The 25011-nt window shown below is 40.8% G+C and overlaps 1 protein-coding gene and 1 long non-coding RNA gene across 2 annotated transcripts in view; one reads left to right on the top strand and one right to left on the bottom strand.

Annotated features, from left to right (window-relative positions):
* Window positions 1-5200, bottom strand: part of khdrbs3 (KH domain containing, RNA binding, signal transduction associated 3) — a 48401-nt gene extending 43201 nt beyond the window's left edge. Inside the window, exon 1 of the mRNA XM_047019538.1 lies at window positions 4807-5200. Within this exon, the coding sequence (XP_046875494.1) occupies window positions 4807-4897 (91 nt within the window). The 5' untranslated portion in view covers window positions 4898-5200. The remainder of the gene's footprint in view (window positions 1-4806) is intronic.
* Window positions 5201-16089: 10889 nt separating this feature from the next.
* On the top strand, window positions 16090-18690 carry LOC124467215. Its single transcript, XR_006956060.1, has 2 exons — window positions 16090-16274; window positions 17954-18690. It is a non-coding gene; the product is annotated as an uncharacterized LOC124467215 (long non-coding RNA).
* Window positions 18691-25011: the final 6321 nt, after the last annotated feature.

Raw genomic sequence — 25011 nt, 5'->3', positions numbered from 1 at the left:
CATTGTAATCTGGGCTGTCTTTGTGCTGTCTCGTGCTGTGTTGGCAGATAGCATTACTATGAGATGGAATGATGATTAATGGATGGGTAATTAGTGCAGAAAAGCCAGAGGGACACGGGCCATGCTGTAGTTGATTATTCAATGCAGAGAGAGTTAACCTTCATAATGCTTTAGTGTAGTATTGGTGGTGGAGGTGGAAAGGGCAGTGGGCAAACACATGTCTTTTGAGCATACAAACCCTGCAGATAAAGGTCTGGAACTCCTGGTTCAGCTGCAGGACGTGCTCCACGCTTGGTTTAAATGATCTCATTACACAAGATCCGGAGTGTGGGCTCTCTGAATACTCCTGCTTTCTCTAAACAAGTGGCGTTTGCATTATTTAAGAGAGTCTTGGATGGTGGAGGAGGGTTTGGATGCAAGGCAGTAACCCTGCTCTTAGTTAGCAGTCCTAATACAGGATAGAAGTACACCCTTATGGGGGGGTGGGGGGATGTTCATCTTTATTACATCTAAAATAGAAATAGAAAACTTAGCATATTTAGACCAATGTGTTTTTCATGGTAATTTTTCAACCCATGACTATCACCAAGCTAAATCACGCCTCAGGCTAGACTGCTATCAAGCAGGTTTGTGTGACTACAACCTTCTGCCAGAGGTTCAGTTAATTTTCCTTTCAATATGATGATATGATTCAAATAGGTGCTTTAAAAAAAATAAAAAAGCGGTATTTCCCTTAAGACCTCTGCTTCGCGAAATCCACAATCAGCAGCTTTCGAAAGAGAAACTCCAGCTAAAACAATCTCTGTCTGTCCTCCATTCTGCTCAAACTGAAATGCAAAGCACCTTTTCCAAGTCAATGAGTTTTACTGAGACACATGCAGTGAAATCACACATCATGACGCAAAGCACAGTGATGAGATCTGTATTTGAGAAGTAAAGCCACAACACTCTGAAATCTACTGAATAAAAGAAGACTTAGAGAGACATGAAAAGAGAAACTAATAGTCCTTTAGTTACTTTTGACAACCGCAACCAGCACAACCACACCCAGAAGATTGTTATAAATGGCGCAGTCTGAATTACTGTAGTAACAAAAAGTAGTTTCTGTTTTAGTGATAACTGTGTTGTTAACAAAGTAAATGGACTATTACTCTGAATGAATGATTTCTCTTAAACTGTGAAATTATTCCTTGGTGCAGCTATTTAACTAGAGCAAACCTGAATGTGGCACAGTAGTGATTTGGGAGTGAGATCATGGTTAAGTTACAGTCCCGTCGACTCATTACTCTTCAAATAACCAGCATGTGTGCGTCGCACATTAACAGTGAAATCAATGCAGGCATGTTAACTCATCACGCCTGTAAACGATGGTGCCATTAGATTTTATGGCTGGGCTTGTCTGTGTTACTCATGGCCTACATTTCACCCCTGACGTCCTGTGGGATCCAGTGTAGAGGAGTGAAACACCGCTCTGCAGACACCTCTGAGCCGCAGCAACACTCAACACCTCTGCACTACTTGTCTGAATGCGGAGAGCTTTTCTAGGGCTCTCCGTCTGGCCTTCCCTCAGTTCACCTGCGAGTTCAACGCAACAGCACACGTGTAGGTCAAACCTTGGGGTTTGTGGACGCCTGGCTTCTCACGGGTTCAGCGGCTGGGTCGGGTCACTATCTCCCTGTGTAGCTCAGCCCGCTGGCCAGAGTCGGATGATTATCGCTATCAAGCACTGTTTCCCCAACACAACAGTATCTCTACCTTTGATCCGGAGCCAAGGGCTATTTCTGTTCACTGCGAAGCGGTCCTACTCGAGTCTGCACTGACTCAGAGTCCATTTCCAAGCCCTCCAATACGAGCACATAAACTTTATTTTCCTCTGTCGATGAGAGGAGGACGCACACTGCATGCACTTATGACGGGGGCGCAACGTCTGAAACGAGCGGTCTAACTGCTACCTCCATGTTCAGGAGCTGTGGAGACACGTGGGGCTCGGTGTCATTTGCTTTGCCAATGAGCTCATAAAATTAGCTGTTTAAATGTACCCCGAGTACATGCAGTAAAACTAAAATGATTAAACAAGAAGTGGGGCCAAAAAAATGGGACTGTTTGTGTTCTGCGTCAGGGCCAAGTCATGCCATGGACCTGAGACACAGGCTGTGAACAGTCAGGCAGGAGTGTTCAGCTCTAGCTCACCACGGTACATCTTTAAATGATGGACTCTCATTTCTCCTGTCCTCTTGAACATAGGATGGTTCCTTCACATGTTCGGCTAGCTACTCTTAGCTGCTCTGTTACTTTCAAGGGTAGACTTTTTGTAATACGCTCTTGGAAAAGTCTGTGAAATTTCCGTTATAGGCCAATTTAGGCTTCCATCTAGTTAACACACCTATTACCATTGGTTATGATTGTACAATGGTCTCCACTTCCATATACGCACAAATTGCATGGGTGTAACGTAGGGCAATGGTTTTGATTGTGGATTCCTGATCCATGATAGTTGTGGTGACTAACACATAATCAATCACTCTTATCAAGGTTTTACAGTTGTGGTGACATTCCACTTATTGCTATTAGCCTATGCCACAATGATCATTAAGTATGAAGAGTGACTCTGAACTTGAAGGTTAATAAGGTTTAAGAATAGTTCCATGTTCAATTTTTTCCTGTTTATTTCAGCATGGAAACCAGCCAAAGCCTCCCATATCAATCTACGGTCTATTCCAAAAGGGAGAGTGATTGCTAGCTATGAGGTGTAATGGTGGGAAGACCTTGGTAAGGGCAGATTCAGACCCTGGGGAAACAGTTGCAAGGGGCCCAGCCTTAGAATAGCAAGCTAGTCTCTGATTGGCCCAGAAATCATTGAGTGCAATGTAACATTTCCCCCCAACTCTCTCTAGACGTGATTTTGTACTTTTATGCATATTCGTTATGGTTGGTTCTGTTTGCATCCCAGGCCAATTGCACAATCAACTCCAGAGCTCATGAGCAACATTCCAGAACTGGTTATATATTAAACTGCACCATGTGCCATCTGCTGTGAAAGAGGGAGATAACAATGTTTACACTTTGTGAGTTGTGGCATACTGTTAGTCAGATTCTGTTCTTTATGGCTTGTAGCTCGATTCCTAAAATGTCAAGGATTACTGCTGCCACATGTGTCTAACTACAAATTTGTCCTCAACCGTAACGTCACAAAGTCTTGATATCAAGTACAAACTGTTTCTTAAAATCCCATGCCTTTTTCTGAACCTCCTTTTCAAATTTACTTATATTTGCATGATTTAAAGACTCTTTAATTAGGCAACTCTAATTCGATGCTACCTTAACTGTGCAGAAGTCCAAGACTTGACAGTAGGTATGGATCACACCGCTCTTTTTTATTCCTTTGAACATTGTCAAAAAAATTATAACTTTCCAAATGTGCATTTCCTTGAAATTCCAGTTCTATCATTTTGCTGAAGAAATTTGTGCTCAGAGAAAAATCTATTCCAATTTTTTTAACTGACTGGCTGATAAGGAAAAGTGCTGAGTAAAAGATGGGCTTATCTCTCCCTGACTAAAGTGATTTTACCTTAAGTGAGAGAGCTGACAGAAACACATTCATAACAACTATTCTGTTCCTGTCTTGCCCTAACTCAGTACTTTCATGCTTCACACAAATCTGTTACCAACCACAGAAATCTCCATATTGATACTTCCCTGCAAATTGGGACCCTCAGTCCAATGACAATAGAAGAAAGTGAGTCTAGAAAGTAATACCTCATCCTACTGAATGAATGGTTGGCGAGCAATGCTTTCTGGCAGAATGTTAATTACTTCAGGCCAAGGCCATTTTTGTTCTTTATTAAAACCTTATATTATTATTAAAGTCTTATTTTGCTTATTTACATTTGCAAAGCTATGGATGATTGCGTTTCTTTGATGAACTTTGGAAAGTCAATCGGAAAATAAGGATTTTTAAGGCGCTGAGACGTCAACTCCAGACATGCAGCTCATTTACGAGTGGTACTCGAAGGATGTGCTTGGATGCTATTCTAGTGCATTTCCCACAAGAGGGGATCCGTGGGGGTGCGTCTGGAAGTATTTTTTTTATTATTCAGACATCTTCAAAGCAACCGTGCACACAGCGCAGCAGTCTTTGCAATGGATTAATTAAAGCAATCTTCAAATCACTAAGGAACACGCGCTGTTCTACCCTGCTTTCAAATAGCTTTTGGATCAAGTCAAGTTCTCCAAAGTGGAAAACAAATCCACCTACGAATGACGAATGTGTTTCTTTCAATGTTAACATCTTTTTCACACGTCTGTGTGCATTCCTAAATGACTGCTTCATTACAACCTTATTTGTTCAGTGAATGCAATGTCTATTTCTGAGTTTTATCAGGACTTGACACATTCACAGCCAAGGTGAAGTGAAATATGAAACCTTTTAGTGATGTTGGCCAACTTTATGAAAAAAATGCTCGTGTTCAACAATTTGACCATTTTCATTCCGCATTCATGAACAATGCTAGACAAGTGATAACCTGAGGCTACTTTATAATCAAATTAGACAAATGTCTCAAATTCAGATACTAGGGTTATTATGCAAGAAATATAAGTGGTCGAGAAACGATGTTGGAGTTGGGACTCGGACAGTTTGTCATTACAAACTTAAATTTGTGATATAACCTAATGAGGCTAGCTCATCCAAATCACCAGGTAGGCTTTTGATGGGTATTACCGTTTCAAATTATAGCATAGTTTTTACCGAAAATACCCAAATGTTTTATTAATGTTAATATTTCAAATTCCTCTTGAGATGCTTACCATGGTCCAGTAGCCGTAAAGAATGCTGAAATGATGGGTCGAGTGTGTCTTTCTCAGCCATCAGCTCCGGCAAATACTTTTCGCTATCCATTTCGAGCAGTGCGTCTGTTCCAAGTCAACGTGCTATGTAGTGGATTAATGGTACAATTGAAAAAAAAATCGCTATATCCCAAGCACTACACCATCAATTGCACCGATATACTGTTACAAAAATAAAATTGATGAGCCAATGTCTTTCGTGGTCGCTATAATTGCATTGCAGCTACTTTTTACGTTGCAACAGCCACCACAAATTGTGTGCGCGCAGGAATTCCGTTATCCCATAGGAGTTGTGTTCGCCGTACAAACCCTAGTATTCATCACAGCCAAGCCAACCTGAATCTCTCTCCTCTCTGTAAACAACCTCTTCGAAGCTCCCACTGTTGTATCCACTGGCAACGAAGCTTATTCTAGGTCCTATTGGTCGCCGTTCACGGTACTCACAAAATTCATGCAATGTAAAGCGTCAATCATCGGAAGGGGCGGGCGTAAAACGAAAGCCTGCAAGAACAGCTGGAACTGTCCAAGGTGCTGATTCCGCGCTAGATTTCACATCTAGTCAAATCAACTATTTACTTATTTTCAACAACGCTATACAGACGCAAATATTTGTAACATAAATTCGAATCATTTCATATACGTTTAGGCAAAAATAGGCTACGGTACCAAACATTAGGCCACGGGTTAGTAGTTAGGCTACATTGGGTTGTAGACCACCCAACGCTGGATTTTCTTTTTTTAAATTACAACATAAATAATGGGATTTCTAGTGTGCTGAACTGACATTTTGCAGTGCTGACCTCGAAGTGATGAACGGCGATTTACAAAGTCCCGACAGGCTACGTAACATTGAATTCTGGTTTCAAAAGGTTTAGTCAAGAAAGCCAAAGGTTCACCTGAGATAGCTGGGTGTAATTTGAGTTTACTTCTGACAGCATTTAAGTCCTGTACTTAGCAGTTTTCTTGACTCTATGTCAAAATAACATGAGCTATCATCCCAAATGGTCGACCACAGTTTGATGTGTGCACCCTAAGGGGACAGCTTGACTTGATGTGTATGGGCAACTCCTCTTCTGTTTGTCAACATGTGAAGGATTTTTCCGTGTTCAGTTCAACCCATCTCATTTTCCATATATTTATCATCTGATTTATACACACTCATTTAAGGTTGAGACATATCTGTGAAGAGTAGCCAATGCAAATGCCAGAATGGACGTAGTCCAGATCATGAGCTCATGGAATCCTCAGGCACAAGCTTGAAGCTGCTGAAGACTGGTTTGCTTTTCATACCTTGAGATGGGGGGGGAGGGGGGTTCTCCCGCTGTAGACTTTTTAAATGAAAGAACACTTAGGGTTCCTTTCACTTGTAAGACAACCAGTCAATAGCTCTGAGAAAAGCTCTAAGGAAATCCTACAAAGGTCATGCTTTCATTTTTAAAACACCTGGGTGTTTTTTAAATGTGCTTTAGGTCATATCGAACTCTGATGTATGATACATGGTCTCTTCACCTTGCTTTACAGAACATCCATGACAGATTTCGTTTTTTCACTGCAGTTCCTATATAATATTGTAATAACTAGACCACTGGGTTGAACCACAAATCAACCTAGAAGTTTTTTAAGAGGGGATGAAGAACACAATTTAAGCTAGTTAAGAATTGGAAAACAGGCACTAACCTCAAACAAAATCATTATTTTAGTGGGAGGATGTGGGCAACACGATGCTGCTGTCAATATTTGTGGAGGATGGAAGGGTAGCGCCTTAGGTGGGTGGTATCTGTGGGCTTATCAGTGTAGTTACATAACTCAGTTTTACCAAAGGTTTTTCTCCATCTCAATAACTTGGAAAAGATGCCGAGAGACCAGATGCAAGAATGCTGGGTTTATGTATATTTATTAATGTTTTATATGTATGCTCAATGCTTTGGAGAGAGCCTCTGTTTGGTCAATTTAAGGATTTGAACTGTGGTCGGAAATAACTGCTTGAGGCAAGGTATTATGGGTTATGCAGAGAAAAATGAAAAGGCAACAGGATGCTTCATAAACTCACATTTGACAATGCAAGATCTGACAAAGTTAAAATTCTACTTTTCTGGTTTAATGGTTCAAGATTTGCAAATAATACATTTGCTCTATCTTTAGCCAATCATCTGCTTGGAATGAATTTAGTGGATCTATTTTATTAGCCGATTCATATCTGTTATTATGTAGGTCTATTCCTATTTTTATTGTAATTTCACAAGTGTTACACATACCCAATTCTATTCAGACACCTGTTTACTAATGTTTTGCTGTAAGAACAAATGTTATAAAACAGCTTACCATTTAATCTCTTTCATGCCCCATTAAAACAGGCTCAAATGCTGTAAAATACAGTAATCTCTTTTCAGACCTTTGTGGACGTATTTATAGATATGCTTGCCATCTGTCATCTTCACAACACCTCAGATATTCCCTTACATGCAAAGCTAAGACATATATCATATTTCACAAGGTTATTAAGTCAAAGGATTTCAACAAAACAACAATTATAATAAATCAATTGTTCTTAAAAACAGCCATAGCTTGTGATCTTCATAATGGTTGTGCAACCAAAACAGCAGGCATAGTTTGTGTAAACAAAGCTATGAGAAATATGCCATTGCAGGGAACTAGTAGGGACTGTACAAAATAACAGTGCGCCATTATTTTGATAAATAGTTGGTTTCATCATTAGATGTTCCATCAATAGTGTGTTTACCTGCACCTAGCTGCTCCAAAGGGCTCTTACATTCAGAAAGTCCACCATAAATATACTGATTATTTTTCTGACTGAAAATAGCCTGCACCCTGAGGTGTCATATTCCTTCTCATACAATTAGAACTGTCAAACTGATGAAGTTAGGAATTCATTTACGTGATGGATTGTAACACTGAATAGTTATATGATTGCAGTCAAAAGCATCTGGAAAAGTAAGGAGTAACATGATGTGATGAGGCCAGCTTAACACAAATTCCTGTCGGACACAGTCTGTGTATGGATTAGTTAAAACCTTGAAAGACCAGAGCCTCAAGCTTGGTGCAGATGCAGAGAGGGCCCTGAAACATCTTTGGCCCTTGGGAAGGAAGACAAGATGGAGATTACAGAGAGTTAACATGGTCACATGCCTAGAGGATTCTCTGTCTTACTTGAGGCACCAAAAAAAAAAGGGTTCTGAATAAAAATGTGTCTTCTGTTCTCAACATCCTTTAATTAAATTCCATTGCTTGCTTGTAGATCTAATGGTTGTTTTCTCACCTTAGGAGTGATTATACTTTGATGTGTCTGGGGGGATAATTGAAGGTTATTTGCATTTGCATCTTCCAATAATTTTCACCCTTTGGCATTTCAGTCTTTTTTCAATCTCAATCAGTAGATATTACGGTATTTGAAAATAAATAAAATACAATTACAAATAAAAAGGTGAGATTGGGATTTGGGGAAATCATTGCCCATTCTTTAACTGGTACGTTTTCTACGAGATCCTAAACTTTGCCCATGTAGTCTACTATTGTGGTAGATAACTGCTATCTTTTGAGTGACTGTACTGCCTCCTAGTGACCATGACAGCCACAGTCAAATGCACAATTTGACTGTTCATATACTGTACATATCTGTTATCACGAAATTGAAAGAACAATATCACCAAAAGCCTATTATTTACTTCAAATACATAGTTTGGGCCTTATACAAGTAAGTAGTACAAATAACAGTTCCATTGAAAGAATACTGAGTAAAAACAAAAAAACAGGTAAAAAACAGTTCGCCGTCTTTCTCTCTCACTTTTCTTTCTTCAAACTAAATTTAACCTTTCCGTATTTTCTCTCTCGCTCTTCTTACTGTAAGCTTTTTGTTTGATGCTTTTACCGAAACACAACGATTCTTCAGTTACAGAAGGAACTTTGGAGACACCAAACCAAAGCATGCACATGTTCGCCAAACAGCCGTTCAATAGAATTGTATTGCCAGCGTCAATCTATCAGATGCATTGAACAGTCATCCTGGCCTGGCTGTGAAGCGCGGACTCTGGTCTCCACCCCTGGAAGTGTTGTGTTAAAGAAACCTAATGAGAATCTGTCAGCCGAGCACAGGTAAACAAATCAATGGCACCCGGCAGGAGTGCTCCCAAGGTCGACTGCTTTCCTTCTGCGCGCACACACACACACACAGACACACACATACTCAAAGCTACATATACAAACACAGCCATACACACAAACACATACCTGTACTGAGCTCTAGTCCTGCCACTTAAAGGGCACACAGGATTTGGTTCAGTGAGGGAAAATTCCGCAGTGTTCAATGTCTTTGATTGGACACCAAATTTGACCTTTTCTCAGATCATTATGTCTGATCAGAGTTTTGCCATAGTTCCCCACGTATTTCATATTTCTTTGTTTGAGATGATGCTGATGATGTTGACTACCAAAATGGTGACATGTCACTTCAAAAGTTACACAATAAATATTTGCCGAAGTGCTTGTAAATGGTAGACACTTTGGATGTGTGCTCCAGCATTCATCGTGTTCAGCACTTGGTCCACTTGCACTTTGGCATTTGAAGTGCACATGGTCCATTACTGCTAGTATATTTCGTGGTCTTTTTTTGTTAAGAATAATTTCCTATCCTTATTTCCCTAATAACAATGCAAGTACAGCTCATGGTTCCCTCAAAATATTGCTCCGAGGTCGAGGCAGCAATCAAGAATAGAGTTTTTGTTCATAACAGAGAACTATGGATCAGTTTTGTCAGGTCAAAAACAACACAACAGTATCTTCCTTCTTTCTCATCCTCCTGCCGCTTCAGGAGAGTGGTTCAATTCAAAAATCATTATTCAGCATCGGTATGTATTAAGGGGAGTACCATAGCCCACACAACGACTTGCTGTTTTCTATCTGGGCAACCAGGCCTTGTGATGTGAGATCAAAGATGCTATTGGGCTGAGGGTGTGGAGACAGGCTCTACCTGCCAGCAGCAGACAGCTGATCTGAGGGGGATAAAGAGAAGTGCTGCTGGCGGCAACATCCATCTCCCTCCACGTCGTTAGCACCGCCCGTCCAGCTCTTCCCCAAGCCGGGGACACGCTACGCTGCACACGCTTTACCCGGCTCTCCCCAACGGAGATACGGAACGGGCCTACAGGGCCCTCCACCCGAGAACGAGAGATATCTCGGATGAAATCGAATCGCTCATAGGTTTGCATGTCCTAGAAAGACAAAAAGGGAAGGAGATTTGCCAATGAAAAGCATAAAGAGGACATATGGACGATCTCCTAGAGCAGTGTCAAATAGGCGTGCTGAAATTCAGGCGTGCCACTAGGGTTTCTGGGTCTCCTAGCTAATTTGTACTCCTGGCCCCAAAATAAAAATCACACAGGAAGGTATAGGGTCCTGCTGGGCCCTCTGTCTGACCGGGGCCCTTAGAATCATCCCCCCCCCCCCCTTTCGATAAGGCACCTCTGCTAAAATGTCCCACATTGGTGCACGGCACACACAAAGCTACTCCCCAACTTGCACTCCCTTCCTTGTCCTTCCCTATGCTTCATGTTTCCTGAAGGAATAAACACATTTCAAATCTGGAGGCAATGACAGATGGCAACAAAAAAGTTGTTCCTTTTTCATCTGAAAAAGAGAAACCATTAACGTCAAAACTGTGACGTCTATTTCAGGTAGAGAAGTCTATTTCATGTTGAAGGTGAAAGTGCGATGGTGACATTGTTTAACAATGTATCAATCAAGGTGAGAATTAGACAAGGGCTTCAGGAGATCCTGAGGGAGAGAGTGACATTGTTTTTGTAATGTATTTTTTCTTGCAAGTGTTTGGTACGTTGTCATTCTGTTTCTTAATGTTACAAAAACATAATCCACAATGCGATGCATTTTTGCAGACCCAATACCTTAGGCAATACTCTCTACTATTCCTCTGTTAATCATTTATTAAGGTAATCAAAACATGTGTCATAGTGCAATGTAACTCAGCATAGTACTTGTGCATAAAAGTAAACCCATTGACCATTTCACAGAATAACTTCTTTTTATCCATGTTTCTTATGCTGCAGTCCAGGACATCATTTTGACAGAGGCACTTTCCCACAAGCCCTCATTAAGAACCGAGGAAATAGAAAAGGAGCTGTAGAGAAAAGAAAAAAAAGGAATGTTGATAGCCCCGACTGGCTCCCAACCCGGAGGCGCCGGTGTCTGATTCTTGCTGTGTGGGGTCTTATAGCTCTGGGAACATTTGTGTCAGCACAGGGACGGCAGCAAGCAATTACAGAGGGAGCATCCCTCTGCCGACCTGTGAGTGACAGCGAGAAGACTGAGATTGATAATGATCTAAAGGGTTTATGCCGGTGTGGTGCCCAGTCTCCCAGGTGAACGACAGCTCGAGTTTTGGGTGCGGTACGCACGCACATTTTTTATATTAACTTCACAATTACCTGCAAAAACTTTGAAAAACAACTTATTTCTTGTTACTTCATGGCGGACTAAAGGACCTTGGTCTCAGCAAAAATGATACAATTATCTAACTGATCATAATGAGTGGAGTGCAAGGTAGAATATTTTGTAACAATTACCTGCCGGCATCACCCTTTTTTAAGATCCCAATACAGCATCCTGAAATAACTACCCCCTTTGAGGAAACACACTGTACCTGTTTGTGTCATAATTACTCTGTCTCTCTGTCTCTACCTCTCTCTCTTTCTCTCTTTCTCTGCAACAATAGCACAGTAGATATTTAAATGAGCTCCAAGAGCTTGTCTCATCCCTGGCACTTTCTGCCTGCATAGTTAGTTCATCACAGCATTGCAGTGCTCTGTCGGCAGCTGTCAGAAGGACTGGTTGGCCATTAAGGCCGGACGATCGGCTTCTGCTCTCCATTAGAGCTGTCATCTCCACTGAACAAGCCCCTTTAATCACTCCAAATGTCATTTAACACAAGGAATTCTAATCCCCTCTAAGCAACAGAGGAGACAAAGGAGCAGCAAGCAAAGCCCTGCAAGAGCATTTGCATTTTGAGCAGCAGTCAACCTCTTCAGCAGACTAGAGCTTGTGACTTCTGTGTCTCTGTGACCACTTGGAATTCAGTTGATGGGGGTGCACTGAGGGAAGAAAGTCGTATGCAATGGCAGGGTAACTGAGAAGATTAGCCATTCAAGTGATAAAAAAAGTATAATCTCTCTGATATTGCATGGTCTACTATAGTATGATAGCTCTCATCCTAAAACGACCCTCCCTCTATTCACGTTGTATGATTCGAAGTTTGTTGAGGTCAGTTGAGCAACTAGATTGTGTGTCTCAGCTATCGCTCCTTTATTTGAAACATCATTCCCAGAGATGACTGATCGTTAATTGATATGACAAGTTTTGAAGCTCCCAGCTTTTTCCGAAGGTCATGCTTAGAAATTTTATTACTAACTCATAAGTTTAGATTTTCGCTCACAATAAATTGTTGCGCCAAAGAAAATGTGACTACTGTAATGTCTACTGGCATTAAATGCTCAAATGTCCATATCCCACCTTCCATCAGATCCCACTCACATGCTGTGTGTCCTCCCTATCCCACACAGAACAGAAGTAGGCACCCCTATAAACTCTTCTACTCGCAAAGGCTCTATCACTAACCTTTAACCCCTGTGCACGGTAACAGTCGGGAAGCATGAGAAATTGCTGATGCAGTGACCTTTTTCAAGGCACTGCTTTCGTGAGTTAAACTGACGATACAATCTCCAAGCAGAGACTGTACTGTAATACAGGGATGATAAGTGAAGGGGGTTTGTTTGGAGGTGGAGAGGTTAAAGGGAGAAAATGATGTGTATCTTCTGGGGCGGGACACCAAGACATGCCACACAATATCTAATATCTAATAATATCACTAATAAGTGGTAATAAATCATACAAATATACTGACTTTCTATGTTTATTCCTATGGGAAGAAGGTAAACAGTTAGAAGAGTTAGAGGCTAAATTGAAGGCAACATTTTCAACAAGAACATGTAACAAGAACATGTATAACTATTTTAGAAGTTAGATATTAGAAGTTTATCTTTATATGTACATGAAGAAAAGTAAGTTGTGTTCCAGCCTGTGCTGGAAGTTGGGGGAGATGGACTTTGATGGAGTACAGAGGGTCTAACTGCTAGGGAAGGGTTGAGTGGTTCAGGCAAATGGTTCAGGGGTGATAGGGTTGAGGGGTGGCAGGGGGGTATGTTGGTATAGTTTTTTTTGTCCATCCCCCCATGAGATCATTATTTCTTGGAAAATTACACACTTTCATTGCAGATCTGTCTGGTTTTTATCCTACCTAGAGATTTGCCAGAGGGCTTGCTTCGGACTCACATTTGCTTTTTAAAACTTGCTGTTAGCAGCAATTCCTAGCATTCAAAGGATTTGACAACATTTAGGGGTAAAGATAGTTCTCAATGTTCCCTATATATTGTTAGGGTTTGCTAGTAATGAACAACCTGAAAATTTTCTTTAATAGCAGGTTTTGGAACTCTGTCCATAATCCTTCTTATGTTTGTGGCCTGTTGCATATTGAATCAATGTTGATTACTGCAAGTACAGCATCTGGATCCAAACACATTTTTTTCAAATCCCACTGAGTTTGTGCTGAAGGTCAGAACGTCAAACCCATATCAAGTAAGAGCAACTCTCCTGAAATTGATTATGTCAATGACGTTCCAACAGTGACCTGTGATAAGAGGTCTTAGCCCTTTCCACCTCATAGACGAGAAACCACAATATCCATTACTCCTTGTCCTCTTCAACCTCTGAGGGGTGACGACCATCGTCCGTCCCTGTGTGAAAGGACATGGCTCCAGCATCGTGCAGCACGTACCTCTCCATCTCCGCTGTGTCTGCAGGGGCCTCTTAGGTGACAGCGTCACTCGAGATGCAGCACTCCAAACTGAAGTCCAGGGCTTCCTCCAGCCGGCTGGCTGCCTGCCTGACTCTGTTCTCCTCTGCTCAATGGACATTGATCCCCCAGCAGCGACGCCATGTCCCAGGGAGGGGGGTAAGCGGATATACCTCGTTGCCTTCAACAATCCTTCTGCCCCTGTAGGGACAGAGTGGTAAATTAATAGTGTGCTTGCAGCCACTAGATATTGGTAATGTATTTGCTATTGATAGAGTGAGATAACATGAGTAGCTTCAGCCTTACTTAACACAAAACATAAATCCTCCGAGGCCATTGACTATGAATACTAGGATGGGACAGAGGGGGTTATTTCTCACCTTTGGTTCAATGTTTTCAAAGTTTATTTTCTACCATCAAACATTTGTAATCGGATTAAGTTACTTAGACTATTTACTGATTTATTACTATTTAATGATACTGAGCATTATTGGCTAAAGAATTTCACACTGTATCTACTTACAATAATAAAGAGTTCCAGACATGTAGAAACAGTACTTTTGGACTGGTGGAGGTTAACAGCATGTGACGTTACCTGCAGTCCTCAGAGTAAACACCTGGACACATTGGTGGGTTTAAGCAAAACTGAAGTCTCAAAGCACATGAGACTCCATCTGCCCAGCGGTGCTGCAGCTGATGTGGCTCTGTCCACCTGTTCAGACTTGCACAGATCTGTGCAAGGACACACTGTTCCGCACCACAGCACAGAGAAAATCCGTCTCCCTCATAATGGCTGAGGGCAATTATTGACCACACAAAATGACAATGGAATCAATTTCTCTGTCTCATTCCATTACATTTTAGATGGATCTTTCTTCATTGGTCTTTTCACAGGCTATATGTGGGATGTGTCTAGCTAAATAATTAAATAGCGCTTACCAAGAAACCTTCATGGTACATACATATCCATTCCAAAGCAAAATTATAAATACTGTGGTGATTATGTTGTGCTATTTTGTAAGTTATTCTCTGGAAATTTTACTTTACCAGAAAGTAACAGAGCTGATGATGTTTCATACTAAGCAGATTCTCTAAAAAGTGTAAAACGAACTGACCTAGGGTGGTATGACCCAAACATCCCAAAATGATTTCACAGGAGACCTGCAGCCAGAAGAGTTACTTGTTGAATACATATTCAGGCATCAATACACACCTGTCTAAAATGTTGGTTTACTTTATCCGAATGATGCAGCATTGAATATTTCTCTGATCGTTACAGTCCCCTGTCACCATGTCATCATGCTGGTAATAAGACATACAGTATGACCAATATTTCCAATTTGCTTGCTTTGTCATGGAAATTGTGTTTTTATAGACAGGCAGATTCCATTACACTGTGAAAGCAAATGTATTATGTGATCGGAAACAGCTAGGAAACCAAAATCCACCAGCCTCATAGTTTCCTCTTCAATAATGCAGAATCTGTCCTCTAGTGAAATTGGCCAATTGTATTGGGTGGACGTCAGGTTGTCGTTTATGACATTCTACTCCTTTTCCAATATGTTCATGGTAATCAAAAACTGATTTACCAATAATCTCAATTGTATTTCTCGGTGACATATTATTTGATCTACATGATTCATAAAGGAGAGGCATTCATTCCAATTCTCTGGAACCCGGGGGATGCTTGATACAATGAAAGGCTTTTGCCAAGGTCAACAGCTTGTAGTTGTTTCATTATTATATAATGAAGTGATCTCAGAGAGGAGTGAGAAGCAGTAACCATTGGTGATATTGTGGGTAACAATGCCCTCTATAGAACTCTTCTGGTAATACAGTAAACATTTCAATGATTTCATTCATGTAGAAATTATAATGCCACAATATTTCTGAATGGTATTGAATTGCTCACTCTCTAAGCTTTGTGTTTTGCTGAAGCTAGTGGACTTGCCAATTGATTCGTATCTAATGTGGAAATGCCGTAATTCACCCATACTTCATAATTAAATTACATAATTAATATGACACTTTTATAGGCCCTACTTATGCTATTTAGATGGTTATTTATACAGCCTAGTGGAGCAGAGGCAACATTGAGTACAACATTAAAACACTTATATGTCCCTACATTTAATGTCCCGCCATCATTTATTTAACTAATCCATCTTTGTATTGTCAATCCCAATAAATAATTTATGTTAAATATTGCGGAGTTAGTGGATTGTCTAGTAAGCAAACAAAAATTATTCGCTAGTATTCGTTTTTGCTGGTCAGTGCGCAAGGAGACAAGGGTATATCAAGAGCAGACAAATACACAGTAGGCGGGGCTTTGTTTCCATGACAATGACGTCAACATCGGTGTCGGGTAACCAAAGGTCAAAAAATAAAGTGAGAGAGGAGGTTATGGGTGGGCTTGAAGTTAGCTAGCCAGCTAAATAGCTAACAATATTATTTTCTTTCAGTGAGTTGTTGAAGTGAAAAGTATGTACGTTGAAATTAGCAGAGGATGCTGTTTTGTTAATGTCTTGGTGTAGACATTGAAGCTCGTGTTGTGGTAAGGAAACGAATGTCGCCGGAGCAAGGACGGACAGGGCAGAGCTAGGCTAGGTAGGCAACGTTAGCTAGGAGTAGCTAGCTAGCGAGCCACTTTGTTTGACTTTGAGCTACCTAATCTTTGAAGATGATTTTATCTCTGTAGATAAATACAGTGTTGTAAAATTGAATATTACGTTATAATTAAAGATTACCCACTACAGTACGTCTTTAAGTTATCTAGTTGGATTGGGTTAGTTGACGTTTGCTGCTGCCTGAGTTGGCGTTTGTTTCCCGAAGATTTGTCATGATAGCAGGTGCTAGCTAGCGGTATTAACATAACCTTTTTTTCTAGTTTAGCAGGGCAAGAGGCTCTAGTATTATGAAGGTATTATTGGTCAAAACATGTGCCTGGATTTCTCTTTAATGTGGAACAATTTGTAGTTACACAAAGGTAGTCAGCTAAATTGTTATGTTAACAAATTACTATGACTTAACTAACTTATCTTGTATATTAGCTAATGTTTCGAGTTTCAACCAAGAACGTTGTGGGCTTATCTTGTCACTGGCCTAGCTTGAAACAATCTTTAGATGGCTACCTGGCTGTTACTGTACACCAATTTGTGTTACAAGCTGCTGTCAAGGACTTTACTTCGTTGAGTGTGGCCAGATTGCCATTTTGAGAGTAGCCCTCCGAGTACCTGGTTAGATAAGTACATGGCTATTTAGCCCAATCAATTCCTGTCAGCATTGCAGCTTACCCCTGACGGCTAGGCGTCCCAAACAAGGACAGACATGTCAGAAACAGAAACTTAAATGTCGAGACAGTTCCCGCGGGAAGCTTGCTATGCGTCTTGCTCTAAAAACATGACTACCGCTTTTCCCGAATTCAGACAGTGCTGCTTTTTCACTGATCTCCAAAAAGGAGTGATAGGAAAGAGATCGCTCTTTATATCAACATTCTTCTCCCTTCACATCGTGCCAGAACTCATGTATTTTGTAATGGCAGTGCAGTAGTCGGTAAATAACTTTGGAAAGGCACCGTTGCCTAAAACCCATTGTTAGGCTGAATCCAGCAGTGGACAATGCCTTTAGGTTGATAATCAAATGCACGGTCCTACCCCATCTGCTTAAGGAGCGCCAGGGACTGTTGATCTGACAACAGATCTGCTGACCCTCCCTGACCCAGCAGAAACATTCAATGCCTCTCCCCCATCCAACCAGTTTCCTTCCACGGATGTCTTCTCCCTTCTTCCCTTTATTGCTGATGGGGAGAGGGAGGGATGTTGTTTTGACATTTAATTAGTTTTTCCTTAAAAACATTCCTTGTCTCAGATTGGACTGTCTTCGACTCTAAGTACTGTTGTGCGGAGGTACACATTTGACTGTTTTTGGGGGTTTGTCATGACTCATCCAACCTGGAGTAATTTCAAATGAGATGTAGACAGACAAAGGAAATTTAGTCTATTTTAAATGCTTACTAGGGACACACATGGATTATCAATTAACATGTTTCTTCCAGGAAACAAATACATGTTAACTATTGTAAAGCATCCTTATTCTCCAGGAATTATGCAGGCCTCTCGGCCCTTAATGCTTAAAATGTCTGCAGCAATTCAGATAATTTCAAGCTCCTTTTCTTTTGATGTATTTTAATTGAAAAAATTATGTATGTGGCTGCTAACTTAGTGCCTCCTCCAGTCTCTGTGGCTGGTGGGAGGAAAGTTGTTTTCTCACCCTGAGGCTGTTCCTACTACCTGGCTGTTTGGAGCTGTAAACATCCCCGACTGGAAGCTGTCCACCAACAGAGCTTTCAGTCAGGTGTTTGCTACTGCTGACTTGCCTTTAGCTCCAAGGAAACAGACACTACCGCTATGCTGCTGGACCACTGCTGGACGTGTAAATATGGCATCCCAATGTCCTGGTAATCACATTGGATCCTTGTGGCTTAAAAGATGGATCACATAAGAACCTTCCGTGTCCACATCTCTCACATCACCCTGAAGTCTGCGCTTGAAAATATCAGGAAGGATGAGAACTTAGAGTGAAATCAGACTTTAGTTAATGTAAACATCCTACACTCAGCTGTGACCTAGCAGCAGAGGCTGGGAGAAGGCTGTTTACTTTAACTGGCTTGGACTCACACGCAATGGCGATGTAAGCACTGTGTTCTGTCAATGCAAGGTCATATGCCACTAAACTATCAGCGCCGTCAGCCACCACCATCACAGCCTCGCCAACTATCAACTGCAACAATGACCCTGTTGACCTTGTCCCTTCTGCATTCATCAATCAAAAGTGCTTTTAAGGCAACACTCCATTTTTATATTGGAGCACCTTTTGTTATGGTCTGATCAACTGTTGGCTTTTTTATTGCAAAATGTTGTCATTGCTTTAAATATTACATATTTACAATAAACAATATATTGCTGCAAAAATGTTTCGATTTTTCTGTTTGTTGCACAATTGTTTACAGCCTACCAAGTATAATAGATATTAACAAGATTTAAATTGACCAACTTATTGAAATAAATTGCTGTATGCATACAGAGCCACTAGATGTCAGTCATGCTCTGGTAAAAGTAGTTCCAGCTCAGAAAAGATCAGATTTTATTCTACACTCTCTACAGCTATCAATGTTTATATATTAGGGCTGTCAAAGTTAACGCGTTAACGCGTTAACGCAATCACTTTAACGCGACAAACGTGCCGTTAACGCAGGTTTCTTTTTGACCCTGGGAATCACCTGTGGTCAAATGAGTTCGATGTTTATTATAGCAGTATAGTTTGTGAGTGAATAAAACTCCTTCACAATTTAAGTTGTATTCCATCTGAACTTGTTATATGGACATTATCATCCAGTTAGGCCTATTTGAAGTACACCCTGTCAATGTTTTTTTTTTTTATCATTTAATGGGGTAACATTTTAACAGATTGAATAGTTTGCAATTAATTGCAATTAATCGCGATTAATCTTGTGAAATAATGCGATTAATCGCAATTCAATATTGTAATCGCTTGACAGCCCTATTAAAAATGTATAAAAATTTGAGATATGCTTATACACAAATTGAAGCCACCTCTTTTAGTTGTGCTGCTCAATTCTACCATAAGATATATCTAGTTTTCAAATGATTTCAGGTGTTTTAACAGTACTGGAAGTGCAGTTATACTGTTATTAAATGATACGCAATCCCTTATATGAAATCCTATGCCCCAGCCCAGCCTTTCCCAATCCTGGTCCTCAGAACCCCATGCACTACATATTGTAGATGTTTCCCTGCTCCAACACACATGAATCAAATGAATAATTAATTGGAGAGTTCACTTACCTGGTTATGTCGCATGAACCTGCTTTCTGGAATACCCCCCCAAGATTCAAATGAATGGGTCGTTATCAGGCTCAACCACTGCACTAGATGGCCGACCTTAAGCAACTTGCCTCTTGGTGTCAGTATTGCTCTACTTCAAAGTAATTCTCCATGTATGTTTTGTAGAGATCCCACACATGAAGGACCTGCTTGCCGGTGTGAATTTTCGGGAATAATTTTCGAGAATGAATTTTCGAGGTGAGAATAAGACATTTGGGCGTGGCCTGTGGCCCTCCCTAAGGTCAAATGTGGGCCATTCTTGGTGTGGGCGTCAGTCATGGCCCGTCAATTTGCAAAACCTTTTAGCAAAGAGATCTGGATTTATGGGGCCAAATATTGAATAATCATAATAATACCAACAACAAAAACAATCCTTCCTGATGGAGGAATCCTAAATATCCTAAATATGAATGCACGTATAGTATGTATACATATCATGAAGTGCATTGCTGTTTTGCCTACAGGCTATCTTACATTCTGGCATGGAGAGGAATCTCCATTGCCTTCAGTCTGACCAAAGTAGAAAGTGTCACTCAATTTGGAGGTCACTTTACGTGTCAGCGGGAAAGGTTGAATCACTTGTATGTACCTTGTGCAGGCCTATAGTAAGCCCCCTGTTAATTTAAAGGTCAAGTGTGGATCATGCCCTCAGTCATGGTGCACCCAGAGGCTGTCTCTAATTTCAGTGGAAATGAAACACTCACTGTTCTCTGACACTTGGGTTGCTCCAACCGGATTTGTATGATTAATATATAAATCCTACTGTCGGCACATGCCAGCAAGTGGCACGTTTTTAATTTCTGTTAGAACAAAATTGAAGGAATTTATAAGAGAACATCCATTAAGAAAATTGCTCTCATTTAACACTGCTGCTGAAAATGAGTATGAGGCAGGCTTTCTGTCTGCTGTATCACCATGCTTAATGTCAATGCCAACGGGTGGCCATTTATACATGTAGAGCAATGTGAAAGGTCCAATTTGTTGTAGGACATCTGCAGAAGGACCCTCTCAGCTTTGAAAGATTGCATAAGTCGATGGATTTCTGTGTGGTCTTGAATAAATATGTTATATCTATATTTTGTAACTGGAGTTCTCATGATTTTTATTCTGATAATCATCTCATGTATACATATTTCTCACAACTTGACTGGTACACGCATACAGTATATCTGAACCAGTCTCGGTAGGAACAGTTGCATCCCACAAGTTGTCAGGAGATGGGTCAGAGATCTGTCTGAAACATGGTACAGTGATTTACTGCTTGTGGTTGCCATGGAAGCCTGTCCTTGTGCCAGCATGGGATTAAGTAAGTGTCACTCTTGGTCACCAATGAGGAACTTGAACTCTCTTGATGAGCTGTAATGTAATTGGTTTGGTGAGATGAATGATAATGTAATTCTTCTGTACTGATAGATGATGATGTTATCACCAGTACTGATTAAGTTGTCACCACAGCTTAGGGAAAACAATCATTTGTCATATGCCTCAACAACAAGGAAACATTTCCACTGATGAAACTACAGCTTGTCATAGCAGGAAAAATACATATATTTAACCCTGTTCATTGATGAGGATAAACAAAACAACATTTTAACTCATATAGCCAACCCCAACCAATCCTTTTTGGCTAAAGGATTGCAGCTGCTAGTTTCACTAGTTCAAAGACAGAGTGAAGGTGCTTTCATTTACAGTGTGATGGCAGAGGGAATCATTACACCTCTCATAGAATCACCCAATCAAAATGCACCTTATTGATTGGCACAAAACCATTGATCTAATGCCAGGGAAGATCAGTGCAAAGGTGTATGTGAAGTGAGAGTGTTACCTGTGAGATGTGCATATCAATGGGCTGCAGTTGCTGCCAGATCCAATAAGAGGCCATATGCGCATATTAAGTCAGAAGAGAGTAGAATCCAACTGAATTCAATAACAGGTCCCTGCAGGGACTGCCAGCAGGAACAAGAAGAATAACCCACAATGGGGCATAGGCAAGGTAGATACATCTGTCTACCTAACGTGTTTGTATTGTATGACCCCCAGGAATTTAGCTAAGAGTGCTGGATATTAACCGGAAAGTAATGAAATGCATTCATTGCACTGGGCAGGGATGCTATCAAGTGATGCCGACTCATGGCTTCTTCGCTTTATTCCCTGTGTTTCATTGTCATAAAAATGTAATGTCATTATAATGTGTGAAGTGTTGGCCTTGATGTTTTTTCACAGTTTTTGAAGTATAATATTAACACCTTTCCAAGAGATTGTGCCACAGTGTTGACTGCCCATCCAGTACATGTGAGTGCAATTGTATAACAGCAACATATATGTGTGTTTCCAACTTGTTCCACCATTGTGACTCAACTACTCATTCACATTTCATTTCCTACCCTTTTCCTACAGCCTATAGACCAGCAGACTGTGTTCTGGTACAGTGGTATATTGTACTATGTCTGTGAATCATCAATGCAAACACCCATGAATATTAACCAAAAGATGTTGAAAGGTTTGTTTGCTGCATGCCTTTTAATACAGGCAGGGGAATTGTGTTCCAGTGTTAATTTGAACATGAATGCGCTGCATGCCCTCACAACTACAGCTTCTGTTATCTTGTACCTCTGATGTTGTCTGGCTCCCCGGGCATTCCAAACCCCTCAAACCATGCCAAATGTGTTTAAGAAGTGATTAACCATAGCTTAGATTGCTTTTAGCAAACATAAACAGGGGAGAGAAACCCCTTAATATGCCTTGGTAAGGATGACCATATCTCCATATTTCCTGGTTATGTGTAGTCTTTCACTCCCTAGGAATTCATCTGCTGGTGTGTTTGTGCTGATTTAGAAATACGGTGGTTTAGATCATGTTATATCTAGTCAGGAAAATGCATGGAATTAGCCCCCTATGGTGTTTAGTCCAATTGCATTACAGTTGAGCCTGACAAGTTGACAGTACCTAATTACAAAGAAGATTTGCTGACTATCATTTTGTAATTTTAATGGTTGAGAAAGAAAATTACTTTCACAGTTATTTCATTGTGAAACTGAGAATTATTATCACATTTATAACTCAAATATATATATATACAACAATGTCTATCTGTCCTCTGTAAGGACCCTTTCTCTCTACTTGCACCAAAATAGCAACTGACTGGTCGGACCTAAGGGACAGTTAGTTGTCATTCAAGTGAAACTTGAGGGGGTATACAAACTATTTGTATACCCCCTTTTTATGCAAGCAATGTCACAAATGCCTTGTCACAAAGTGAACATTTATCCACAGTGAAGCTGAGAGACAGGGGGAAATGGGGGGGGTTTAAATGCTCCTGACCGACCTGATGGGTCACTCTCCACAGAGTCTGCAGACAGCGTTAGTTTCTCCACCAGAGTATGAAGACAGCAGTATACACTGCACCAGTTTGTATTGTAAGTGCGCCACATCAAAGTGTTCTACTTGTTCTAAATTGTAATTCACCTGTCAATAATTATTGTGTGTGAACTTATTTTTGAATTCATATTTTATCAAATCTGGATGCATACCCCAAAGCTGAAACCAAGTCAACAGTCTGGCAGAAATACATTGAGTTTTTATTTTGTAGGCATAGCCACGCAAACCTTCTCGACAGGTCTATTGGGTTTGATAATGGAAAATGGAATAGGTATTGACTTAACTGGGAACCCCCTGAGGCTCCACATAAATCTCCTATTCCTCTAAACATGCAGCTGGAGACCCAGGCTTGTCCTTTTGACTGTTGTCCAGGAAGAGAAATGTTTGCAACCAACTTAACGGCGGACTGTACAAATCAATCAATAAGAGCGATCTGGGAGAATGGGCTATTTCTTGTTACTTGGGTAGGTGTTTTATGTTGATCTCTTCAACTCTCTGAGGTTGATGCTGCTCAGCAGGAATGATCTTCAATGTTTCCACAGACAGTGAGTCTGGGAAAGGCACGTTGCATCACCTTGGGAAGACATTTTATCTCCCCAAAAAAGCATGTTCTAGAATGGGTTTAACAAGCTTGTCACATGAAGGATAGGCTATGCTGTGAAGCTACCCTGGAAGATTTTACTGTTTTCAAACCAAATGTTTTAGTATGTGTATAATTTTGTTCAAGGACAAAATTTGGTTTTAGGTATCAACAGGGTAATTATAAAGCATTCTCAAATGAGACATAGATAGCAGAGCAGGTGAGATGTGTATCTTTAAGTCATTAGCCTGACTCAGCTACATATTTAAAACACACTAGTTTTACCATTACCCAGGCTTGTCTGCTAACTCAGCAGGGCAATATCAACATCTAGCACTCAGGGGAACAACGAAAGAATCCTGAACTGGACGGCAAAATGATTAGACCAGCATCTTGTATTTATGTTATGCCTCACAGCTGAATTGCTCCACAAATCCTGAAAGGAAACAAGCTGTTGTTTCGGTGTTTGTGGAGAATCTGTGCACCTCTCCAGAGAGGGAAACTCAGATTTCTAAGCCTAATCCAGAGGATGTGATGCAACATCCAGTTGCAACCTGCGGGTCGTCCAGGCTTCACTGAGACACACACATCCATCAGTGCTTGAGTGGAATCCCTTTAGCTCAGCTGGAGAATGGGGCCCGGTCTATTAGTCCTGGCTCTGCTTCTGTCTGGCTGATCTATGGAGCACATTTAGACCAGAGCCCAGCTAAGGTCTCAGTTGACGTCTTTCTGCCTCGCTGCCTGAGTCTGTTAGGATGGCCATTCTTTACACCTGGCAATCAGGTTGGAAAAGAAACAGGGCTACCTGCATGGAGAAGGAGTGCTGTGACAATCTGGATGGAATTTGTTCCACCGCATCTTAGCATTGTGTCAAAAAAGATAGCAATGGATGGGTTGAGGGAAGTCAGAAGGCACTGTAAACAGAGGTCAGGGGGTGCTATACCATGCTGGTTGGATATGTTGTCTTGGAGTTCTGGTAAATATTTTATTAGTGGTTTCTGCTTGGGCTGTGTTTCCATTGATTGTGCCTAGTTCTGTGTGTTCTGTCCAGTTGGTAACTCTCAGATCAAATTGATCTCAGCATGATTGTATGCTTGCTTTATCTTCGCAGGTGCCAACAGCCAGCAACCAGTAATCAATAACTTTATTCAGCCACATGAGGTACAGTATTTCAGTAGCAATAACAATGTGGTCTGTAATGACATCCTCTAATGCAGGGGTTCTCAAACATTTGGGGTCCAGGGACCCCTTACAGGGGAGAACATTTTCCAAGGACCCCCCCATAATCGTAACACCCATTCAGAATACCCTTTGTGCTCTTAAATGGACACAATGTGCTTATTTTATTGGTGCAAATGGTCACCCATCTGTAGATTATTATATATGTTTTCAGTTTTGAATGATACAGCACAATTTTACAATTTTATAAT

Source organism: Hypomesus transpacificus, chromosome 4 (genome assembly GCF_021917145.1).
Source record: "Hypomesus transpacificus isolate Combined female chromosome 4, fHypTra1, whole genome shotgun sequence".
NCBI lineage: Eukaryota > Metazoa > Chordata > Actinopteri > Osmeriformes > Osmeridae > Hypomesus > Hypomesus transpacificus.
Note: the sequence above shows the minus strand (reverse complement) of the source record. Positions and strands in the feature narration are given on the sequence as shown.